We start from the raw sequence: 22,770 nt of genomic DNA, 5'->3' as shown, positions 1-22,770 counted from the left end.
ATTATTTTTTAACAGCACAAATTTGATTTCCGAAACCGACAGTAACCAAAAAAAAATACACAAATTACACAAATATTCTTCATTCAACAGTATCCATAAAATACACAAATATTCACCAATTACATAAATAATCTTCTTACAACAGTATTCATAAAATACACAAACATTCTTTTTACATCAAAAGCTAATAGATATCAGGATCAAGGTAGAACATTCTTTTAACAACACATCAAGGTAGAACCGCACTTCAAATGTAATCTAGCATGCATTCAGCCCACTCGAACCGCACTTCATCAATTTCAACTCTGGAGTACTTGAGATTTGTAAACTGTAAAAATACATAAATAATATATTAGTAAATCAAGACCAAAAATCATAGTTGAAAAAGCAGTAAGAGCACCAGGTAACAAGATGAGTAATTGGAATGCTTAAAAAGAGAAACGTTCATCAATTATCTCAACCACAAATAAATAGAAAGAAGAATCATAGATGTAAGATACTAATATAGTCCAACACCGGCACAAATTCAAAGAAGAAATTACCTATCTTTGTAAGCTGAAGCCAAATTTGCATGGGCTTCTGGCATAGTTGGTCTGATATTCACAGCACGTATATAATCCTGAATTGCTTCTGTAACTCTACCAATCTCCTTAAATGTGTTCCCTCTATTGACAAGACCATCAGCAGCAGTCTGCGAAGAACTTCATTGTAACAGGCTATCGCTTCTGCATAATTTCCCTGGTGTAATACAAGAGAACTATCAATTTCCAACTAGGGGCAAAGACAGCAAAGAAGATGATAGACAAATTATATGACTTTCTTCCATTAAATGAGGCAATATGTAGTAACTCTCAAACTAGCAATGAAAAAGGTAGATATAGTACTCTACCTGTTGCTTGTATATAATAGCCAAGTTGTTGAAGGGCGCAGATATCCCTGTTGTAACTGCTAAAGTTGCCTTATAGAATGATGCAACAACACTCATCATCTTGCTGCATGAAGAGAAGTTTCATCAAGGAACAAAAATAAATTATCCGCACAGTTGTCATCAAACATTTCTAAAGCTTACCAATCCATGTATATGTTGCCAAGGCTTGACAATGCTTGTGGATGGTTAGGTTGTAAAGCAAAGCATGACTTGGGAAAAATTATTAAAATGAAGTTATTCAACAAGGAAAAAAAACTTAAGAGAATAAAAATATCCAAATTAAAAAGTCACCCTATAATGTCCAGCGTCTTTGAGAGCATGTCCAGCATCTTTGAGAGCATTCCCCTTTTAATGTGCAAGAAAGTCGATCATTAACTAACCTGGCTCACCATCAAGAAGGATACCACATTTTGACATATTAGACCATTATCAACTTACCAGATTATTGTAAGCTTCAATAAAGGTAGAATCACAGTTGATAGCTAGCTTGTAATGCAGAATTGCCATGTCAAGTTGACTTTGTTCATAATAGATGCCAGCAAGGTTTTCTGCGTCCAGATATCCCCAATGCATAGTTGACATAATAAACTCTCTTCAGAGCATAGTTTGCAGCAAAGTTATCCACAAAATCAAAAGAGATTAACAGTCCAGTGGAAAAATAGGAGTTATTGAATCACGTAGCATATTCCAGTGAAAGTATTCTGCAACAGTAATGTTATAAAGAACCTGAAATAAATAGAAAATGATTAAGAGTTCACACAAACAAGAACTACACATAGTAAATAAACTTCTCTTCTTTTGTATGCAAGTCAACAACAAATCATCATGTACTTCAAAAATCTACAATATCCACAGTTAACAACAAATTAACCATGCTTTTTTAGCGCATAACTTGTGGCAGAGAACAATACCACACAGCATCCTACTAAAAACTATTATATGATTCCTCAAGTCAAAGATGTCACAATAGTTCATATTTATACTCTATCAACCTGCATCCACACGACCTACTAAAACAATGAAGAATGGCAATAAACCATTTGTCTTCCAAAAAAGAAGCAACTCAATCAAGACTTCAAACATCGAGGCCTTGTTCAGACTCCAAACATCGTTAGCAGCTAACCGAATCACAGCAATCAAAGCTAACCGAATCACAGCGTTAATGCTAGTAGAACAATTATCAGCCGGTTCGCAGGAAGTGAAGGCTGTCGCAGCCCGTGAACTCCGATTAATGGCAAAAATCGAGAAGGAGAATAGGTCTTTCATTGCAGAGGGTGGAGCAATCCCAACTCTCTACCGGCTTTTCCGGTCTACAAATCCAGTTGCTCAAGAGAATGCCCTGACTGCAATATTGAACATATCTATTCATGATGAAAACAAGAGAAAGATTATGGAGGAGAATGGTTGTTTGGAATTAATAGTATATGTTCTGAGATATGGGTTAACTACTGAGGCAAGGGAGAATGCAGCTGCTACATTGTTCAGCCTCTCTGCTGTCCATGACTTCAAGAAGATGATTATGGATGAGCATGGTGCTGTTGCAGCACTAGCTGATTTTCTGATGCAGGGAAGCCCAAGGGGAAAGAAAGATGCAGTGATGGCCTTGTTTAATCTTTCGACCCATCCTGAGAGCTGGTCCCAAATGTTGAATATGGGAGCAGTTTCAGCCCTGGCGAGAGCTTTGAGAGATGAAATTGTTGCTGAGGAGGCTGCTGGAGCTCTGACATTGCTTATGAGGCATCACATTCTGGCGCAGACAATTGCAAGTGAGGATACTGCAATCACAAATCTAGTAGGGTTAATGAAAAGGGGCACCCCTAAGGCAAAGGAGAATGCAATTGCAGCTTTGCAAGAAATGTGCAGACGTGGAGGATTAAATGTGATACAGAATGTAGCTAAGATGCCAATGTTTAGTGGTTTAATTCAGACCATCTTGCTCTGACATTGTTTACCTGCATCAGTACTAAAAACTGATTCCACAGCACACCTTGTTCTAATAGTACATGATCTACTCTCCAATTCTTCTCTTATCTACTTATAATAAGCATCAACTTTGAGTCAAAAGTTTACAAAGAATGAGTTCAAACACTCGGGGAGAGGCAATACCTTGTCGACGTAGCACTGTGAACGTGACTTGACAGTGAGCCACTGTGGACGGTCGAATAGCTGAAATGTGAATGGAAGCATTAGAGAGATCAGAATAAGGGAGAAGGGAAATGGAGAAACAAGGATGCTAAGTTGAATAAGCTCTAGCAAACAACAAAACTTTTGACTACACAGAAGATACATCACTAAGCATGTAACATGCAACAACAAAAGAACAGTCATTCCTAACCATTCCTCCATTTCATCGTACCTGAAACACCACAAGTATCACAAATGAACAATCCACAACAACAAAAGATTTTTTTGTTTGTTTGTTTAGAATTGAGGCATCAATGGTGGTTGCCTCACATGTGGTATCCACGTTCGGAGAGGTTCATGGTTGGAGAAGTGAAGGTCTCTGTGAGCAGCATGCCTGCGCCTGCTGCATTGACATTAGGGTACACGTAGCTTACTTTGTCCCGAGCAGATGCCATGAATAGGAATGCCGCATGGCCAAGTCCAGCAAGCTTGGTCGACAAGATCAAATCATAGTATCAATTCTGTCAACAAATTCGTAAAAAGCTAGTGAGATTTCTGCTGTCATTCCATTTCAAGGATCATGTGTTTTCCCCCCTTTCATTTGTACCTTTAACAGACCGATCATGTTGAGGTACTCCGCTGGCTCCGGGAAATCTTCGTCGGGGTCATACACATTCGCCCACCTCACATTCTTGTTCACCTTGTACACCTGCTTCCCCCTGGGCAAGGCAACGACATCGATCTGCACGCCGGGGTACCTATCCTTGATGAGCTGGATCACGGGGAAGAAGAGGAGGTTCTCGTAGACTCCACCGAAGATGACGCAGCAGTAGAGGCGCACGTCGCTACGGACCTTGGAGGCGAGCTCGACGTTGAATCCCATGGGAAACTTGAGGAAGCCGTAGGGGTTGGAGGGGTTGTCGGGAGGGCGAGGGTCCTCCTCCTGCTTTCCGTCGGCGAAGAGGGATCCGTACTCGATGTCGGGGTCCTCTCCGCAGTCGAAGGGTTCGAGCCAAGGGTTCTTCTTCTTCTTCGCGGCGGTGGCGACGAATCGGAGCCGTCCTCGCTGAGGATGGTACGCCGAGGAAGAGGATAGGGCATGGGTGTGGATTGGGGAAGGAAATGTGTGGGAGATGGGGAAGGAAAAGCTACAGGAATGAGAAGAAGGTCTCCTCTTCTCACCCAAAGGGAGGAGTTGGAGGAGATGCGGTGTGGTTGGATGGAGAAGGAAGGGGCGTCGATCTAGGAAGGGGAAGAGGGAGATGAGGTTGAGAGAGATGGTCAGGTTTAGGTTTAGGTTTAGGCTGAGAGAGATGGTCGGGCGTGATATAGGTTTAGGTTTGGAGGGAACTTTGTGTAGTGTTGCAAATTTTGGCTAGTGGAAAAATTAAAATATTTTATTTTGGTTCATTAACACCGGATTTTAAAAATCGCTGTTAAAACTGGTGTCTATTAACGAAAAAAAGGCGCTCATAGACATCGGCTAAAAAATCGATGTCTATGAGCGAAAATCTGCGCTCATAGACATCGATTTTTGGAAAAATCGGTGTAAAATATTCAAAGACATCGATTTTTGCTTAAAATTGTTGTTGTTCCACCGATGTCTATGAGGGTTTTTCTTGTAGTGTTAGATATGATTTCTGGTTTGCCCAAAATAATTTGGTGCAGTAGCAAACTCAAAGAAACCATAAGTCTATAAGGCAAGTAAACACAATAGAGCGCAAGTACTACCCAATACGAGAAATCGTATAACGAGGAAAAGTTGTTGCCGCTTAGATTGCATCAAGTGATAACCTGGAAGATCCTTTCACTAAGGCTCTTAAGGCAAGAGTTTTTGATGGGTATATTGAAGGGTTGAATCAGATGTATGGCAGCAGATATGGCAGCTTAGTCTTTTAGTATAAGTGGGAGATTGTTAGGATGTATACTAAAAGCCTAGCTTTTGGTATAAATATTTTTCTAGAAATAAGAATCATATTGGTCAAATGTCTACATTTATGATAAATGTAGTTGTTCAATTAATTTATATTGTAGATAACATGGTATGTGGTGTCACACACAGAGGATCATGTTATCAGTACCTTATAAATTATAAACAGTAGCTCACGACCAAGATGGAAAGGAACAAACCATTGGAAGGTCGTAGTGTAATTAGGTATTAGTTTATCTTAACTATATAATTACACTAGTACACTTAGAGTGTATTGAGTAGGACCATTAGAGGTCGTTTCTTTTATACTGACTGTATAAAGGAACAAAGACCTCAATTATTATGGAAGTGTGTGCTCTTAATCCTAATATAATAACAAGCACATATATTTGATATTTATTTCTTTAATTTATCAATAGGTGAGATTTAGTTCGATAAATCAATAAGCCCGATAAGTTGAGAAATGATATCACTTATAGTGTATGTTGTTGATTATAGAAGGAAACTGTGTCCTGGTGATCTAGGTTGATAATGTCCCCAAGAGGAGCTCATAAGAATTGTCATGTTAAACCCTGCAGGTGGACTTAGTCCGACATGACGATAAGGTTGAGTGGTACTACTCTTGGACTAAGATATTAATTAAATGAGTTGTCAGTAACTCACTTAATTAGTGGACATTCGACATCTTAAACACAGGGAGACTAACACACTCATAATAAGAAGGAGCCCAAAAATGTAATTTGAGATTGGTGCGGTAGTTCAATAATAATTCTTTAGTGGTATGAATTATTATTGATGAAGTTAAGTTGTGTGTTCGGGGCGAACACGGGAAGCTTAATTTCATCGGGAGACCAAAACCAATTCCTCCTCTCGGTCCCTATCGTAGCCTCTTGTATATAGAGATTTATACCCACCTTCTTACCCATCCTAATGGGGCCGGCCAAGCTAGCTTGGAACCCAAGCTAGGGTCGGCCAAGACCAAGTGGATAAGCCAAGTTGGTGGCCGGCCAAAGCTTGGGTCCCAAGCTTAGGTGGTCGGCCACTAGAATATTAAAAAGGATTTTTATTAAAATTATTTCTTATGTGGATATCATGGTTTTAAAAGAGAGTTTAAAATTTAAATTTTTTCTTTTATAGCTTTCTACAAAAGATTAAGAAAAGATTTGAAATCTTTCCTTATTTGTAGATTGAAAGGAGATTTTAATTTTGAGAAAACTTTCCTTTTTAACCATGATCATAATTTAAAAGAAAGTTTTAAAAATTAAATATTCTCTTTTATTAGTTTCTACAAAAGATTAAGAAAAGATTTGATATCTTTCCTTATTTGTAGATTGAAAAGAGATTTTAATTTTTAGAGATAACTTTCCTTTTTGGAAATTATCCACATGTTTAAAAGAAAAATTTTAATTTATAAAATTTCCTTTTTACTAACCAATCATGAAGGGATTAAAATTATTGGAGAATTTTTTTTATAAATTTCCGGAAACAAATTAGGAAGTTTTAATTCTTGTTTTAATTAAAACTTTCCTTGTTTTGGGGAGAAAGTGGTCGGCCAAGAAAATTGGAAAAAGAAAATTGATTTTTAATTAATTAATTTTTTTTTCATGGCAAAAGAATTAAGGAAGTTTTTATTAAAATTTCCTTATTTGCCAAGACCAAGGATTATAAAAGAGGGGGTAGAGGTGCCTTAATGGCTAACGACTCTATTCTTTTCTTCCTCTCTTTTTTTCCTTAGTGTGGCCGGCCCTAGGGTCTCCTCTTCTCCTTCTTTTCTCTTCCTCCTTGGTGGCCGGTTCTAGCTAGGAGAAGAAGGAGAGAAAGAAGGTTTCGTTTCTAGCATCCCTTGGAGCTTGGTGGTGGTGGTCGGACCTTTACTTCTCATGGAGAATTAATGGTGACCGAATCTAGCTTGGAGAAGAAGGAGCTTGGTGGTTCTCGTCTCGGAAGATCGTTGCCCACACAACGTCCGAGATAAGAAGAGGAATACGGTAGAAGATCAAGAGGTTAATTTTACTTACAAAGAAAGGTATAACTAGTAATTATTTTCCGCATCATACTAGTTTTCTTTGTATAGTTATTTTTGGAAACACCAAACACAAGAGGCATATGATTCTAGAGTTTTCAGATTTGTTTCGAGGTTGTGTTTCTTTTCTTTTATTTTTCGAATTTGTGATTCGATTGTTCTTTTTTGTTAACCTAGAGTTATTTAAGGAAATAAATATTAGCTTTCCTTAAAAGGCTTTGCCTAGGCGGTGGTGGTTGCTCCCATATCCAAGAAGGCCATGTGCCTCGCCATGCAGTCCTAGAAGCCAATTTTGGAAATTAATATTTATGGAATTAATAACTTAGGTAGATTTGAATCAATAGTGTTAAGTTCCGCTTGCGATTCAAATCTAAACCATTAAGAACAGATAAGTTAAATTTGGAATCAATGATGTTAAGTTCCGTCTGCGATTCCTAATTTAACTTCTAAAAAACATAATAGGTTATTTAAGGAAAAGTTCGACACTTGTACAAAAATTTTTGTACAGTGGAACCGGTACGTTTTCCTAGGACTAACCAACAGGTCTAATGCCCTATAAAAATAAAATACAAACCCTTCTCGAGCTTTACAACGTAATTAAAACAAACACTTGCATAAATGGAATTCAGAAAACTAATTAAGAAAAAGGAGGCACCGAATTTACTTGGTTTGCAATCAGGGGATTGCAAATTCAAGACCTTGAAACGCACACAAAGATTCTCCTTTGGGCGGAGTAGCCTCTTACAACGTTGAAGCACACAATTATAAAGCTAAACAAGAAAAGAATTGATTACAAGTGTTGTTTCTAAGCTTCTGGGACTAAGACTGTATTTATAGCCCTGATAGGGCACCTGGAAAGGTTCCAGGCGCCTGGAGGGATAACTTTTATCCCTGTCACAACGAAACGCGCCACATCGTGTTCCGGATAAAAACCTACTCCGAGCGCCCGTAAGGGTTCCGGGCGTCCAGAGTCCGGGTCTTCCCCTCTGGTTCCGTTCGCATTGGTTCGAGTCTTCTGCTCCGGTTTCGCTCGCATGGGTGATCTCGGCCATCCAAAATAGGGTTCACCCGAACTCAACTTCCGACCTTTGAGCAATCTTTCGCTCCTGCTTCTCGTCCCTTAGAAACATCGTGTACCTCCTTCTCATCTACCTACGTACTCTTCCGCAGCACCTCGTCCCTTGGACGCACTGAGCCCATCGGTTCTCTCCCGTACCGCCCTTCTCACTAGCTATGCCTTTCGCTCGACTTCCTGTGCTCCTAAGTTCCTGCACACTTAGACACAGGAGTTAAATACCAACAGAACCTAACTTGACTTGATTGATCACATCAAAACTACCACAGGGTACTTATAGACGCGTCTCATTTAAGGGGATAGTAGGCATCAGTCTAATTTAGGTCCATTTGAGAAACTTAAACTGAGACCATGCATAGATTTGGGTCTGAAAGACAAGATCTAATTAATACTATTTTTATTGTGCTAACTTTATTTTGTAGGGTATACTTTATTTTGTTGGACTAACACTTTTTGTAGGACGAAAGAAGCACAAATTACCTTGGGTGAATAATACCCGAGGCGCCTTCCATGCGACGGAAGACTCCTTGAGCTCGGCGATAGAAGGCATGTTCGGGAGCTTGGAAGGCACCTTCAGTTGGATAAAATTAGACTTTGTCGGCAATAAGAAACGAGTTGTTCGGGATAAAAGTTTGCCTATGGAAGCGCCTTCAATGCTATGGAAGGTGTCTTCAACCCTCTTTAAAAGGGTCACTCGACTAAAGCTTTGAGATAACTCAAGTACAACTCTTCTACAAGCTTCTACATGTTCATTTGGCGTTCCACCTGCTCCGACTTCGTGTTGTTACTATGCTACGACATTACTACACTCGACTACCGCTAAGAATCCATCCAACACCGAGCTCAATCCGTTAAAACTACAAGTGTTGGGTAACGAAGTTTCCTTGTGTACTTAATTACTGCTTAAAAGAAAGTATAGTTTGTTACACTTTTTCTATTCTTTTTATTGTACTCGATCCCCACTTCCGGCAGTTCCGGAAGAGATCTTTAGTGAATCACCCATCAATAGGTCTGCAGGATCTGGGTCTTGAAATAGAAGTTACCAAAAGCTCTGAACCAAATAAAACTGATCAAGTTTATGTACTTGTATTTTTGTTTTCTATTTCTATATTTAATTCTGCTGCGTATTTTTAATTTCAAAAGAAAAAGATAAATTTTTAAAAATTATGTAATTCATCCCCTCACATGTGTAACAATCTAACAATTATGATCTCTCAAAATTTCTATCAATTATATTATGCTCTGATTCCACTATAAAAATAATTCTGCACGATTTAAGATTGATTTGATATTTTGAATCATAGGACCGTGTGATCCTATTTTCCAAGAACATGAGTTGTCCTAAGGTCCCCTCGGATGGGTCTAGTGGCTAGCGCATGAGATGTTGCCACAATGAGGTCTGGGATTCGAATCTCAGCAAAAGCTAAGGTAAATACCTCCCTTATGTGTTAGTCACTATTCTCAAGGCTAGTAGCCGCCCGTGATTTACCTCCTCCGTGTTGACCCTGGGACGAATTGACAGGGGCGCTGGGACGAACGTATTCACATTTTTCCACAATGAGTTGTCCTAAGGCAGAACTCCTAATAAATGAAAGGTGGAATTCGTAACAGATAGAAGTCCCAAAGGTGGAAATTCCTTGTAGGTTTTCATCTGTGTCTAAAGAGGATGACTCAAGTGACTCAGATTGAGCAGGACCCGCAGGACTCTCTATGGAAACTTGGTGAGGGGTTCTCGAAAGGAGGAGAGTGATCAACACGACGATAATGTGAAGATTGGTATGGTTATCTATTGGTTCCAATCTGATTGTTTTAGTGGACAAGTAAAATTGCAATGGGTTGGACGAATTTTGAGAAGGAAAATTTATAATAACAAATTCCGTCGCCGCTCGCACCAGACCATGTCGCAAGCGCCGGCTTTGCTTGCCTCCTTCCTCCGCCGCCTGTACCACCGCCAGATCTCGTCTCTTCGCCGTCGGTGAACTCTCCGTGCTCCTCGCCCCTGGGGGATGAAACTCTAGCTTCAGACACACCAGTTTAGGCAGGTACGTGGCGTCAGAAATTGAAAATTCCCTAATATGTAGCTCCCACCGGAATGATATGATGATGAAAAATTTGTCTCCTTAATCTGTTGGAACTTCTTTTCTACCTCTTCAAATGTCTCCTATTAACATGAAAACTCGTTCCCGTTATGCATGGATAATGTCTAGCATATAGTAATAAGTATCTGCATGGATGTTTTTTAAATAAATTTTAGCATTAATTCTCAACGAATACAAAGGATACAGAATATAAAAGACTTGAGCAAAATACCTCCTAGAATTTATGTGTTTGTATTTTACCATAAAACCGATGATACTGAACTTTTGAAATGAACAATATTGCTTCAATAATAACTAGCAAACAAATATCAAGTCACCGATAAGATACTAAAAAGTAGCACTAGAAAGTTGGCTAAAGAACTTGAGACCATGAAACGTTGAATCCAAACAATTTTTCAATCAGTCTTGTACATTTTCTCATCCGTATAATTGTACTATAAGAAAATTGGATGTAAAGTAAAATTTAACTTGGAGCTATTAACGGATTGAATTTTAATTTCTTTTAATGAATGATTGATCTAAAAACGTTGAGCTGATAGACAATTTGTTACAAGGATTTTCCGATTTATCCTAATAGCCGATGGAAAATTTTCATAGTATTAGATCAGTCAGCGTAAGTTAAATGGAATACTTAATGTCAACTAAAAAAAAGGGACTATCAATATACAAAAATCTTACATTTTTCTCTTCTGCAATATTTTTTACCTATATTACGGAGTTAATCCAGCCTGTCGTGTTTACTCCTGGAGCAATGTTAGTTTTTTCTGTTGAAGCCAACCTTGAATTGCATGACGAAGAGCATGGTTAGGGATTAATTCAAGGTGGGAGAGCTTAAGATTGGTCATGGGCGATGTGTCACGGCCACTGTCAAGCCATTCCCGAATTGCTTCAGCTTCGTACGTGAAACCATCTGCTGCAATCTGTGGATCCTTCATAAGCTCCTGAAAATTCCATTTGTAAGCAGGGAATTAAAATCAAAATGGGCGATTTAACTGCCCTGGACATCAGGCTCATGCACAAGTTGCTAACTATTACCTTTAATATTGGACAGATGAAGTAGGATGGAATGAGAGGGGTGTCCTCTGTAGCTAATCTAAATGATGAAGATAAACTTGACATCGAGATGGACTTTATCAAAGGCTTGAGCACTTTCCATGCCTCTGTTGCATCTGGACGGGTCCTGTTCATTCCACAACATTTCAATCCTAGTTTCGCCAACTTCTCAGCCTGAACATAAGGCCAATCGCCTGCTGAAGCATCAAGTATCTCATGCAGACGCCTTTTATCCAATGCCTCTTTTACTGCTTTGTTTATTCCAAATGCAAGCCTTCCTGCCAGAAGTTGCAGTATGATAATTCCAAAAGAGTACATATCAGATTTTATAGTTATGGACCCTGATGAGAGCAATTCAGGATCAACATATGCAAATGTTCCCTTTGGTTGGCGTGTGCAATGATACAGGGTGGTGCTTTCGATGGATTGGACTAGCAAGCGAGAAATGCCAAAGTCTCCAAGCTTGCTTACAAGGTTTTCATCTAGAAGAATGTTTGCAGGCTTAAGATCACCATGAACCACACTGAGAGGTTTACACGAATGGAGGAAGATGAGAGCTGTGCATATCTCAGCTGCAATGTGAGTGCGGGCTTGCCAGGTAAGCGGAGGAGTATTTTGCTTACACTTAAGGTGGTCTTCCAAGCTCCCATTGGGAAGAAACTCATAGACAAGAGTCCAAGCTTCTGGACATACTCCTATGAGAGTCACAATGTTTGGATGTCTCACTTTACTTAAAACGTTCATCTACATAAACGGAAGAGTAATTTAGAAATCCGTTTCATTTTGACCAAATCGTTAAATACCATAGGGAGAATGCATGCTACAATTTACCTCTCGTTGAAATTCAGTTTTTCCTTGCATACCTTGCGGATTCAATCTCTTTATGGCTACCGTCGTATGGCGTAAAAAACCTTTGTATACGCATCCATATCCACCTTCACCGATCTTTAATTCTTCCTTGAAGTTTTCAGTGGCTTGCTCTAATTCTAAAAGGGAAAATTCTGTGAAGCCATCTGCTGCATTACTGCTGGATGTTGCTTCCTCTTTTATTCGATTTAGCTCTTCATTTTCTCCCATTGCATTATCATGCCTATACTGCAAAACTTCATGCCTTTGTCGGATTGACTCAAGGTGATTATATGCCTCAGACAGTTTCTCCTTAATATTCTTGAGAGCTCGGTCTGAATCAGAGTTCTGGAGTTCCAATGCTGATATCTTCTGATGCCCTTTGCTGAGTTTTTCATGGACCTCATCTCGCTGTTTCTTTAGTGCCAATAGTTCCGCTTGGTCTTTTGCTATGGTTTCTTCAGTGTCTTTCCTTTGTTTGAACTCTTTATTGTAGAGATATTCAACTACTTTGATCTGCAGAATGTGTTTTTTTCTTAGATAACTTTTTTTTCTTCCTTTTGCATAGATTTTTTTTTGTCTAGATATATACAATCAATCTCTGGGCAGACTGCTTTTTAAAACTTGCATGTTCAGTTTGGTGACTGCATTTATTTTCTAGATAGAAAAGTGACAATTACCTTCTTTATAGCCTCGTTTAGATATTTTTCAGCCATCTGGCGTTTGTGAAACTCTTCATAAGCTTCACGTCTTGAGTTTTCCAATTCATTGAAAGCAGTTTCCAGCCGTTTGTACAGGGCATCATCAACACTGAGATTTTCCTGCTATAATCAGAATCAAGGTGAACTTTTTATCTTTAGAAGTTTGCAAATGAATTTAACTAGCAGAAATGTCTTAGACTTTGGATGAAGGTTTATTTGAACCAGCTATCTACAAGATCAGGCATTTAATAGAACACCTACTGACTTTTAAGTATTAAATTCTGGTTGTGTACTTGATTCCGATATACGTGCTGACTCAAAGCATTTTGCAGGCCCTAAAAATTTGAAGTGAAACAAGTAATCTTGCACGACCTCCTTAAAGCAGATGAATCAGGGGTCTCCTCAAGATCAAATTCGTCATTAGAAAAGAAATGTATTAAAAAGGGGTGCCATCAAACTGTACCTGGTCATATTGTGGAGATTGCAGTTGATTATACTTTTCAGGCTTAGGCTTTGCCTGTAAAATTATTGATAAATCGTCACTATCTTCATCCTTTTGCATTATTGACAAAGAAGCCATTTTGCTCTCCTCTTCATCGAGAACAGACAGGTCTGAAGCCCTTGAAACCATATCCCAAGGATCAAAAACACTACTTCCTCTACTCTCTGACGTTGATGATCTTGCTAGTTCTTTACTTCTTTTGCTCTCGCAGGTTGATGCCGATGATCTTTCTAGTTCTTCACTTTCTATGTTCTCCGAAGTTGATATTCTTGCTAGTTCTTTGTTTGACCAAGTTGCCATTGTCACATCTCGGTGAGGGACAGTATTATCAGAGTAAGATCTTTGAGTAACTCTGTCTTGTTTTGCTGGTGCAATAGTATGAGCAGTAGGTGCAGATATTGATCTATGGATTTCATGTTGGCTAGAGTTGGAAGTGGGGCTTGCCGTGGATGACTGAGCTGCAAAGGATCCATCAACAGAAGATTCCCTGGAGAAGTATAGATTATACAAAATTATCGATTTCAACTGTATATGTTTGATAATTTTTTTGAGTTAGAATTCATAATATTTTATTGTTAAGGAGTTGCTCATGAGTTTTTATTGAATTTTATTATATTATATATTAAATATATTTTAAATATGAAACGTTAATGGGTAATATTTAAGATATAATTCATTAATTGGGTTAATGGATTATGTTTTGAAATATAATTCATTAACCACTTTCATTAATTTTAATCTATTCACTAACCCTAGCAAAGTGATTATTTTTTTTTAATGACGGTAATGTTAGTATATGTTAATATCAACCCTAAAAGTCAATTATGAGATGATTGACAACGGACATATTTTATTAGTAAAAGATAATGTTATGGTTATTATATTTACTTCATATTTGTGTCAGTTGAGTTATAATGTCCTAGAATAGTAGGTTCTAATCTAGAGCATATCAATCTGTTGAATTGATAGTGGGAGGCTGTAGATATATATAGAGAGCATTATTTTTAATTATTCCTAGTCAAGCATTAATATACAAGGACAATATTAATCCGTTGAGACTAGCATGGTCAATTGATAACTTAATCTCACAAGTCATAGATACAAGATATCAAGTTGACACATGGATATATATTAGAGAATATGTACTGAATTGACCGCCATGAAAATGTTTCATGGATCGTTATACAAGTATCATAAATATTTTTACGGTGATTCTTAGTATAAACCTGAAGTCGCTACGGTTCCTTATATAAGGAGTTGTGTACTTTGGTATCGACAAACGTTTATGGTCCCGAGTGCATGATTGAGTCACAGGTCGAGATCCGAATCCGTACTTGGTCATGCAACACGTAAGGGTGAAGGGAGGGGGAAAGACTCGTCCTAGACATAATCCAAATTACTCAGGGGAGATAGACTCGTTCTAGACAAAGTCCAAATTACTCAATTTTTCTTCTTTCTCTTTATTAATAAAACACTCCTTATATAAGGAGTCAAACATGACACGATTCGGATAAGATCAACCCATAAAAAAAACAAGAAATTAAAAATAGAAAAGCTAATTAGGTCATTATTTGTTTCTACTATAGCAGTAATTAAATTAGGTCATTATTTATTTTCTACTAATTAGGTCATAGCTAATTTATTTCTACTATATCAGTAGCTAATTAGGTAATAACTAATTTACTTCCAACTATAGTCTAACAAAGGCATCCATCTCGGTGTCCACATCATCACTCCCCTCCTCGATGCTGAGCTTGTCCTCAAACTCGAAAGCAGGGTATAACGCCACTAATAGCATGGAGAAAAATTTCTGAATCCACTTTGTCCTCTTTCTCACCTTCCCTGTCATCATCAATCACTTCAATCCAAAACAGGGGTTTACACTTTAACCCATGGAGTAGGACTCATCACAGTTAAAACAAAGGCCCTTGGGTCTCCGTTCTGCCATCTTGGCGCGAGTCAGACGCTTGAAGAATGAAACAGGTGAAGTCTCCTTGCTGATGTCCCCCATTATCTTGGTCTTCGCTAAAGAAGGGCCTCCACTGCTTGTGTTGAGCTTGGTTGTGGTCCCGCCCCAATTCGTGAGCGGCAGCCCCCTGCCTTGATGGTACTACTTCCATTCATTGCAATGCCTAGGTTTTCAGGGTTTTGCAGTTCGACGTCGATACGAAGATTTTCGACTAGCCCTGCAGTGAACAAATCAACATGTTGTTGTGGCCGAAGGTCCAAGGTTCGAGGTTCGAGGTCCGAGCGAGGTGGGACTAGAATTACCGCTGGTAGTCTTCTACCGAGTCTATCTGCTTCAGATTTGCTAGCTCTCCCAGAGGGTTGTTGCTCATAGACGGCCTAAAGTGGATATGACAATGGTTTTTGAATTACTTTCAAGTCATATTTGGTTCTTCCTGTTCCATCTGATCAAACTAAAGTTGAGCTTCCCCTACCAAGAGGAAGGTAGTAAGGCCAACCTTGTCGATTTCTGTAGTCCTTTAGTTGTCAAAGAATTTTTCGCATCTTTTAATCCAGCCCAGTGGATCCCCATCTCCAGAATAGGTGAGGAACTCCATCTTCGAGTATCGCGAAACCAGGTTTGCGGTGGGCACTGACTGTCGTCTTGTCTCTTGAGTAGTACGGGATAACTAGGCCATCTACTCCTCTAGTCCTTGCTAGCGGAAGGTGGTCTGCTATATGAAAACTTGCTGTTGTGAGATCAATCTTTCCATGAAGGCATCAAGTTTGGATGTGATAGGATCCGTGTCATCTATGATCGGCTCTAATACCAAGTTGTTAGGGTCCCGAGTGCAAAATCGAGTCACAGGTCGAGATCATGATCTGTACTTGGCCATGCAACACGTAAGGGGGAAGGGAGGGGGAAAGACTCGTCCTAGATAGAGTCCAAATTACTCGGAGAAAAAGACTCGTCCTAAACAGAGTCCAAATTACTCAATTTTTCTTCTTCCTCTTTATTAATAATAACACTCCTTATATAAGAAGTCAAACATGACACGATTAAGGAAAGGTCAACCCATAAAGGAAACAAGGAATCAAAAATTAAAAAAAAAACTAATTAGGTCATTGTTTGTTTCTACTATAGCAATATTTAAATTAGACTATTATTTATTTTCTACTAATTAGACAATAGATAATTTATTTCTACTAAAGCAGTAGTTAATTAGGCAGTAACTAATTTGCTTCCAACTATAGCGACGTCGAACAAAGGCATCCACCTCGACGTCCACATCAGTCACCTGTAACAAGGTGGACTATAAAGTCGATCACTAGTATGCAATAAGTTATGCGGAGGGATGTGAGTGATGTAGATGGGATCTATCCCTTCTATATGACTGTAGTGATATCTGTGGGCCCCTTGATTAAGTAGGGCTACTAAAATGCATGGTCGTGTTCAAATAAGTCAATATGAGATATTGAGCTCATTTGGTTAAGTGAGTCTACTTGGAAATCATGAAACACAAAGATTGATAAGAGGATGCCACGATCTATGTCTCATGAATCAATCTAGATATCGATGATAGAAGGATTAAGTTATACAAGATAATAGACACGGACAAGCTAGGTCAGATCTCGACATTCTCGTCACTTGGGTAGCAATGATGCATTACTAGATGTCGCTCATTGCTTGTGCATCTAAAATGGTTTTAGAAACACTACCAACATTACGAGGACCTATTGGGTCACACACAAAAAGAATATTGACTTGAAGATTAATTTATTTTAGTTTGACTAAAATTATATGGGTTTGAGCCTTAATTCTGAAATTAGTTTTCAACTTTATTATTGTCCAATCTAATCAAGAGCCCACTAAAGATAAACACTAATAGTCATCGGAGAAGATGAAAGATCATCAAAGAAGATGAAGAGTTCATCAAATAAGATAAAGAGCTAGTGTTTTCTCTTCTTTTAATGTCACCTTAAATAGCCACAAAGAGGCCAAGAAGGTGAAGAGGTATGGGTGTCTCTTGGATTGCCACTATATACATCTCTAGCAAGATGAGGAAGGGTGGTGTCTCTCCATTCTTTTCTCTTCCATTTTTCGTGTGTGAAGAGAGATCTTAAATTCTGAAGTTATTGGAGAAGAACCGAGGGATTTGCTCATGTGGATAGTGTAGAGGCACGGACATTCTGATCGTGCTGAGATCTGCCAAAGCATCAATGTTGCCAATATTGTTCCGTTCACGCACCAAAGGTAACAATCCGATCAAAACGTGCATTCTGCATTCGCTTGGATTTATAGAGGAATCCTTTTTTCGCTGCATATATATGTTGTTTTTCGCAAAAAATACCTACAGGCTAAAATTCTATCGAGGTCATTAACAGGGCATAAGGGAGGTTGAAGACGACGATAAAAACATATCGATTGAGGGTAGAGCCACAGGGCAGTGGGTGGCGTTGGGATCGTACGATTGCATTTTCGATGGTCAAGATTTGAAGACCGCACGTAAACTTCACACTCTACCTCCACGTCCTTTTGCCTGGAAGCCTCCGCTTCACATTGTGGTCTCGCATGTCACACATCTTTCCTTTCACTCCTTGTTAGGATTCAATCAAAGTTCCAGGAAAGATTTAGAAAAGATCATGAATTTAAAAGGATGTAAGATATCTTTATTGGCATGAGGTCTTTTAGGGAGAGCCCGAGAGCAAAGGCATGAGGGCCTAGGCCCAAAGTGGATAATATCATGTCATTGTGGAGATATGTGGATATCCTTTGGACACAACAAATGGTATCAGAGTCATGATCCAGATTAGATTTGGCGTAAGCAGTTAGTATGGTGAGCAAGTTTCTCTCAAATCCTGGTCGACCACATTAGGATGCAGTAAAGTGGATTTTCATATACTTGAGAAATACAACTAATTATGGCATCATATTCAGTAGACAACCGGAAGATCCTTCAGTTGCTAGGTACGTAGATACAGACTATATAGGAGGATACGTGTTCACTGTGGCAGAAGGACTCATTTGTTGGAAATCTATGATACAATCCATTATTGCATTGTCTACTATGAGTCGGAGTATATGGCAGCAGCTGAAGCATCAAAGGAAGCTTTATGACTTACAGGGTTGGTCAGAGGACTGGGCGTTCAGCAAGGTGGAGTCAAGTCGTTATGCGATAGTCAAAGTGCTATCTATTTGGCGAAGAATTAGGTGTATCATGCGAGAACTAAGCACATTAATGTGAGGTTTTACAAGATCAAAGTGTTGATTGCTTCCAGGGAAATTCAACTTGAGAAGGTTCACACTGCAGACAATGCTGCAGAGATGCTGACAAAACCAGTGACTACAGAGAAGTTCAAGCATTGTTTGAACTTGATTCATGTCTCTAGATGCTAGAGGAAGGAAGCTCAGACCAAAGATCTAAGTGGAGTTTTCTTCAAATACTCGTGTTCTTCAAAGGGATGAATATTCGCTAAGGTGAAGATTGTTGACCGGTGGCTCATATTTGGATGAAGGTCAATGCGATAGATGTCATGGAAGAAAAATCTGTTAAGATTTTTCGTAATAAAATTCTGTTACAATTTTATATAATAAAATTTTGTTACGATTTTATATAACAGAATTCTGTTACGGTTTTAAATAACAGAATTCTGTTGCGATTTTTCATAATAAAATTTTGTTACGATTTTATTGGATCTAGGGCTTATACACTATTTATAGGGATCATTGTAAACATATTGTATAGTTACAAGAATCATGGAATATTATTAAATTGTATAGAGAGAATTCTAATAAAGCTTCGACGGTTTTTGTGGAGTGGGCACGTTGTCGAACCACAGTAACTATTCTTCTTTCTTTCTTCTTCTCCTTCCTCGTGTTTGCTCCTTTCTTGTGTGTCTTTGCCTCGTTGCTCCGCGTGATCTCTTTCTCTCTTCCTCTTCTTCTGTATTAGAGGTTGAGAGGTGTTCCCCCTCTTTGCGCAACACATGGTATCAGAGTCATGGTCCAGACCAGATGCAGTGTGGGGTGGCCTTGAACGAAGTTGAGGGTAGGCCTGGAGCAGGTCAGGTTGACCAGATACTCGCGGGGAGGCCCGGGAGCAGGTCGAGATGACTGGATGTTAGGAGCCCCGGAGCAGGTCAAGAGTGACCGGACACAGATGCTCACGGGGAGACCTGGAGCAGGTTAAGATGACCAAATGCTTACGGGGAAGGCCCGGAACGGGTCAGGGTGATCGGATGCTTGCGGGGAGGTCCGGAGTGGATCAGGGTGACTGAATGCTCGCAGGGAGGCCCGGAGCAAGTCAGGGTGACCGGATGCTCGCGGGGAGGCCCGGGGCATGTCAGAGTGATCGGTGCTCGCGATGAGGCCCGGACCATGAGAGTAATGGTAGTCCTTCATTTGAGGGGAGGTCCCACATTGAAAAGATTTGGTAAAGATCATGGGTTTAAAAGGATATAAGATATCTTCATTGGCATAAGACCTTTTAGGGAGATCCCAAGAGTAAAATCATGAGGCCTACGCCTAAAGTGGACAATATCATGTCATTATAAGATATGTGGATATCCTTTGGACACAACACTCTTAATCCTTAGTTGTTGATTATTAAAGAAGAAAAAAAACAAATTTAAGATTGACATATATATAATCATAAGTCTATCCTCTTTCTTCTCAATTTGTATTTTTTTAAGTACCTCATCCATTATTTCAATATCATTCTTAATTTTTTAAAAATAATATTAGTTTAGTTTTAATCTTTTTATTCATTTTATTTTTAAATAAAAAAAAATTATTGAATATTAATTTTGAATGGAATAGCTATTGAATTTGATAATTTTTGTGGAGTTTATGATTTTGCACATTCCATGAAATGTATTTGAGTAATTTATCTATTTGAATAATTTATTGTATAACTAATGATTTTTCAACTATAATTTTTTTTCTGCTCTAGTAGCAAATTCAATTTTCAAATTCTATCAGTGCCTGATTATTTATTTATTTATGATTATTATTACTACTTAGGGTATGGTGGAGAGTAAAAGCTTCTCAATGTCCCACTTCCAAAGTTTACCTTCAGTTAACTTCCTTCAGTTAACAAGAGGCTAGACAGAGAAATCATTGGTCTTTTACTATGGGTTGGGGGACCCCAAGTAAATTTTATTTTAAAAATAATTTGTAAAATTAAAATGGGAGGCACAGATTGAAATTAATTAAGGGTTAAATAAATTTCAACTTAGATTTTTAAATATTTAAATTGATTAGATGACAACGGTAGAGCTATTTTGATATACGATGCACCTTTTGATATTCAGTGAATTTAGATAATCCTCTGAATGTGATAGCAGCTCTAACAAAAGGACACTGCAAAATGTCCTTTACCTAGCTAGAGAAGTGCACTAACCAATCCCAGTTGCCCCATGACAATACTATGTCTACCATCTGAGTACCAACTCGACTATGCCCACGACCCCCCATGACAATACTAGACACCATTAACCGTGCAAGAGGTGTTCCCAGTTTAAATAGTTGATTCAGTCGGTTCAATCCGGTCTACAACACTAATGGGAGGTAACTTGTGTTTTCAAAGGTCAAGGAGCCCGTTAAAGCAAGAATGAAAAAGATTTTTTTAAAAAGAAGTTTTTTACCACAAATATAAAGATTTACCTGGTGCATATTAGATTCCCTTTGCAAACGAACCAAATCTTGCATGAAGGATGAGCATGACGCTGCACGGAAAGAGCCTTCTCCGACCGCAGGGCCTTCATTTTCCTGTGATTCTAAAAAGCCTTCAGTTAGCTGAAAATCCCCCTAAGGGTTAAGAAAAGGGTTCATATTACATTCTGCTTGAAATTGAGAATTATAATAAGCTCATAACTGAGTCTTAGGCAAGCATGTAAACACGCTTACCTATTAAAGTTGTTAAGAAAGATGAAACTGAATAAAGATTCTGGTTATTATAATGACATTTTAGATGTATAATTCTAATCAAACAGTGTTAATATTACTCAAATCTAAACTAATAGCAATTTCACAGTTTCAAAAAAAAAAAAAGATAGATATATATTTACCCCTTTCTTTCTAGTACTATGCAATTAGTTAATGTAGATAAGGTCAACGCACCTTTTGTAGTTTTTCTCAGCAGCTGCTCCCATTACAAATTTGGTGATTCCATGGGAAGCAATGAGCTCAATTAGTCCTTTCGCAACATCTTCCTTCTCGATCACAAGTTTCTCGGCTTTCTGTTCCATGAAATTTAGGAAAATAAGGTTATAAGCTTGGGCTAGATTTCTTGAACAAAGTAATCTTCATTCAAAGAAGTACACAACTGTTCACGATCTAAAAATATCACCTTTACTCGTGAACACAAGTTGACGTACTCATCCAAGATTTGCTGTATGTTTTCTCTCTCGATGCGTCTATAAGCTGCGACCTCTTGCTCCTCCATCTGGCTCGGAGGAATCCAACCCAATGCTGCAACTCAAATTCATCAGATCGTTCCATGGTCATACGAAAGGTTCAATCCAAAAACCGCAAACAAAACCTCATTTTTTTTGAGTAATTTTGAAGGCAAAAGCGTCAAAATTTGGCCTTTACGACTCTCTTTAGGCCAAATGACAAACACTAAGCGCGCATGTTGTACACACACCTGTAGGAATCCTCTGCGACGGGCGATGGATGTGCAGGACAACGATCGTCCTGTTCTCGGAGGTGTTCTGCAGCAGCCACGCCACGATGGATTTCCCCTCCTTCGCTTCCTTCGCCACTGCCACGTACACCTTCTCCTCCTCTTCCATAGCCGTCTCCTCCACGATCGCGCCCAGGCCACCGTGCGCAGCCGCCGCTCGGACCTGCATCGATCAGGCTCTTCCGAGTTACGACATCCCTCGCCGCAGTCAAACGATCAGGCCAATTTGGGCATCCGAACCACCGGATCAACTAGCTAGCTTTTGGGGGGCAAAAAGGGCGCCCTTTTGTCCGTACCTGGATCCACAACGCCGCGAAGTGGGAACTTGGCTGCGCCTCCGCTGCTGATGCGGCTTTGGATTTATGCTTTTGGCGTGGACCGAGATGTGGAAGCAGCGAAGAAATTGCCGGCGCGCTTCTAGAATGGGATTCGTCAAACTCTTCATCGAAGCAGGTGATGCCATGTCTCCCGCGCCGGATATTCCTTTATATTTATATTCCCTCGAAAGTTTAATATCTCTTAAAAAAGATTTTTTAATTAAGTTTGATGATAAAACTTAATTAAAAAATATTTTATGTTAAAAAATTTATATATTGTATTGTTTTTGTTGTACTAGATTATTTAAATAATTACTTTTAAATTTTATAGTAAAATTGGAGAAGAGAATTTTTATAAGATTTATTTTTGGCAAAGAAAATTAAACTAAATACAGCTAAATCTATCGTTGCTTAAATTGTTTAGAATATAAATACTCTCTCACTCAAATTGCACGAATGAAAATCATGGAGAGCGTTTTCTCGGTAAGTAGCCGGAGAAGAAAAATAAAAATTAATAAAAAAATATAAAATTATAATTT

General features: G+C 38.8%; 2 protein-coding genes and 1 long non-coding RNA gene across 6 annotated transcripts; 1 reads left to right on the top strand and 2 right to left on the bottom strand.

Moving 5' to 3' along the window:
* Positions 1-308: 308 nt before the first annotated feature.
* On the bottom strand, positions 309-1,021 carry LOC122025670. Its single transcript, XR_006123797.1, has 3 exons — positions 890-1,021; positions 543-738; positions 309-328 (listed from the first exon to the last, which is right to left on the bottom strand). It is a non-coding gene; the product is annotated as an uncharacterized LOC122025670 (long non-coding RNA).
* Positions 1,022-1,946: 925 nt separating this feature from the next.
* LOC122022859 (U-box domain-containing protein 4-like) lies at positions 1,947-2,882 on the top strand. Its single transcript, XM_042580973.1, has one exon. The coding sequence runs from the start codon at positions 1,947-1,949 to the stop codon at positions 2,868-2,870; it is 924 nt and encodes a 307-aa protein (XP_042436907.1). The 3' UTR covers positions 2,871-2,882.
* A 7,126-nt stretch (positions 2,883-10,008) lies between these two features.
* LOC122024010 (U-box domain-containing protein 33-like) lies at positions 10,009-22,352 on the bottom strand. Of its 4 annotated transcripts, XM_042582496.1 has the most exons (10): positions 21,876-22,352; positions 21,579-21,700; positions 21,350-21,468; positions 20,894-20,998; positions 13,243-13,768; positions 12,759-12,902; positions 12,064-12,594; positions 11,215-11,976; positions 10,885-11,120; positions 10,009-10,241 (listed from the first exon to the last, which is right to left on the bottom strand). In XM_042582496.1, the coding sequence occupies exons 1-9, from the start codon at positions 22,081-22,083 to the stop codon at positions 10,917-10,919; spliced, it is 2,721 nt and encodes a 906-aa protein (XP_042438430.1). In that variant the 5' UTR covers positions 22,084-22,352; the 3' UTR covers positions 10,009-10,241; positions 10,885-10,916. The 4 variants fall into 4 exon arrangements, with proteins under 4 accessions (XP_042438430.1, XP_042438429.1, XP_042438431.1 ...); XM_042582495.1 differs by lacking the exon at positions 10,009-10,241 and having other exon boundaries at positions 10,761-11,120; XM_042582497.1 differs by lacking the exon at positions 10,009-10,241 and having other exon boundaries at positions 10,761-11,120; positions 12,759-12,899.
* Between the last annotated feature and the right edge of the window lie 418 nt (positions 22,353-22,770).

Source organism: Zingiber officinale, chromosome 9B (assembly GCF_018446385.1).
Source record: "Zingiber officinale cultivar Zhangliang chromosome 9B, Zo_v1.1, whole genome shotgun sequence".
Taxonomy (NCBI): Eukaryota; Viridiplantae; Streptophyta; class Magnoliopsida; order Zingiberales; family Zingiberaceae; genus Zingiber; species Zingiber officinale.
Note: the sequence above shows the minus strand (reverse complement) of the source record. Positions and strands in the feature narration are given on the sequence as shown.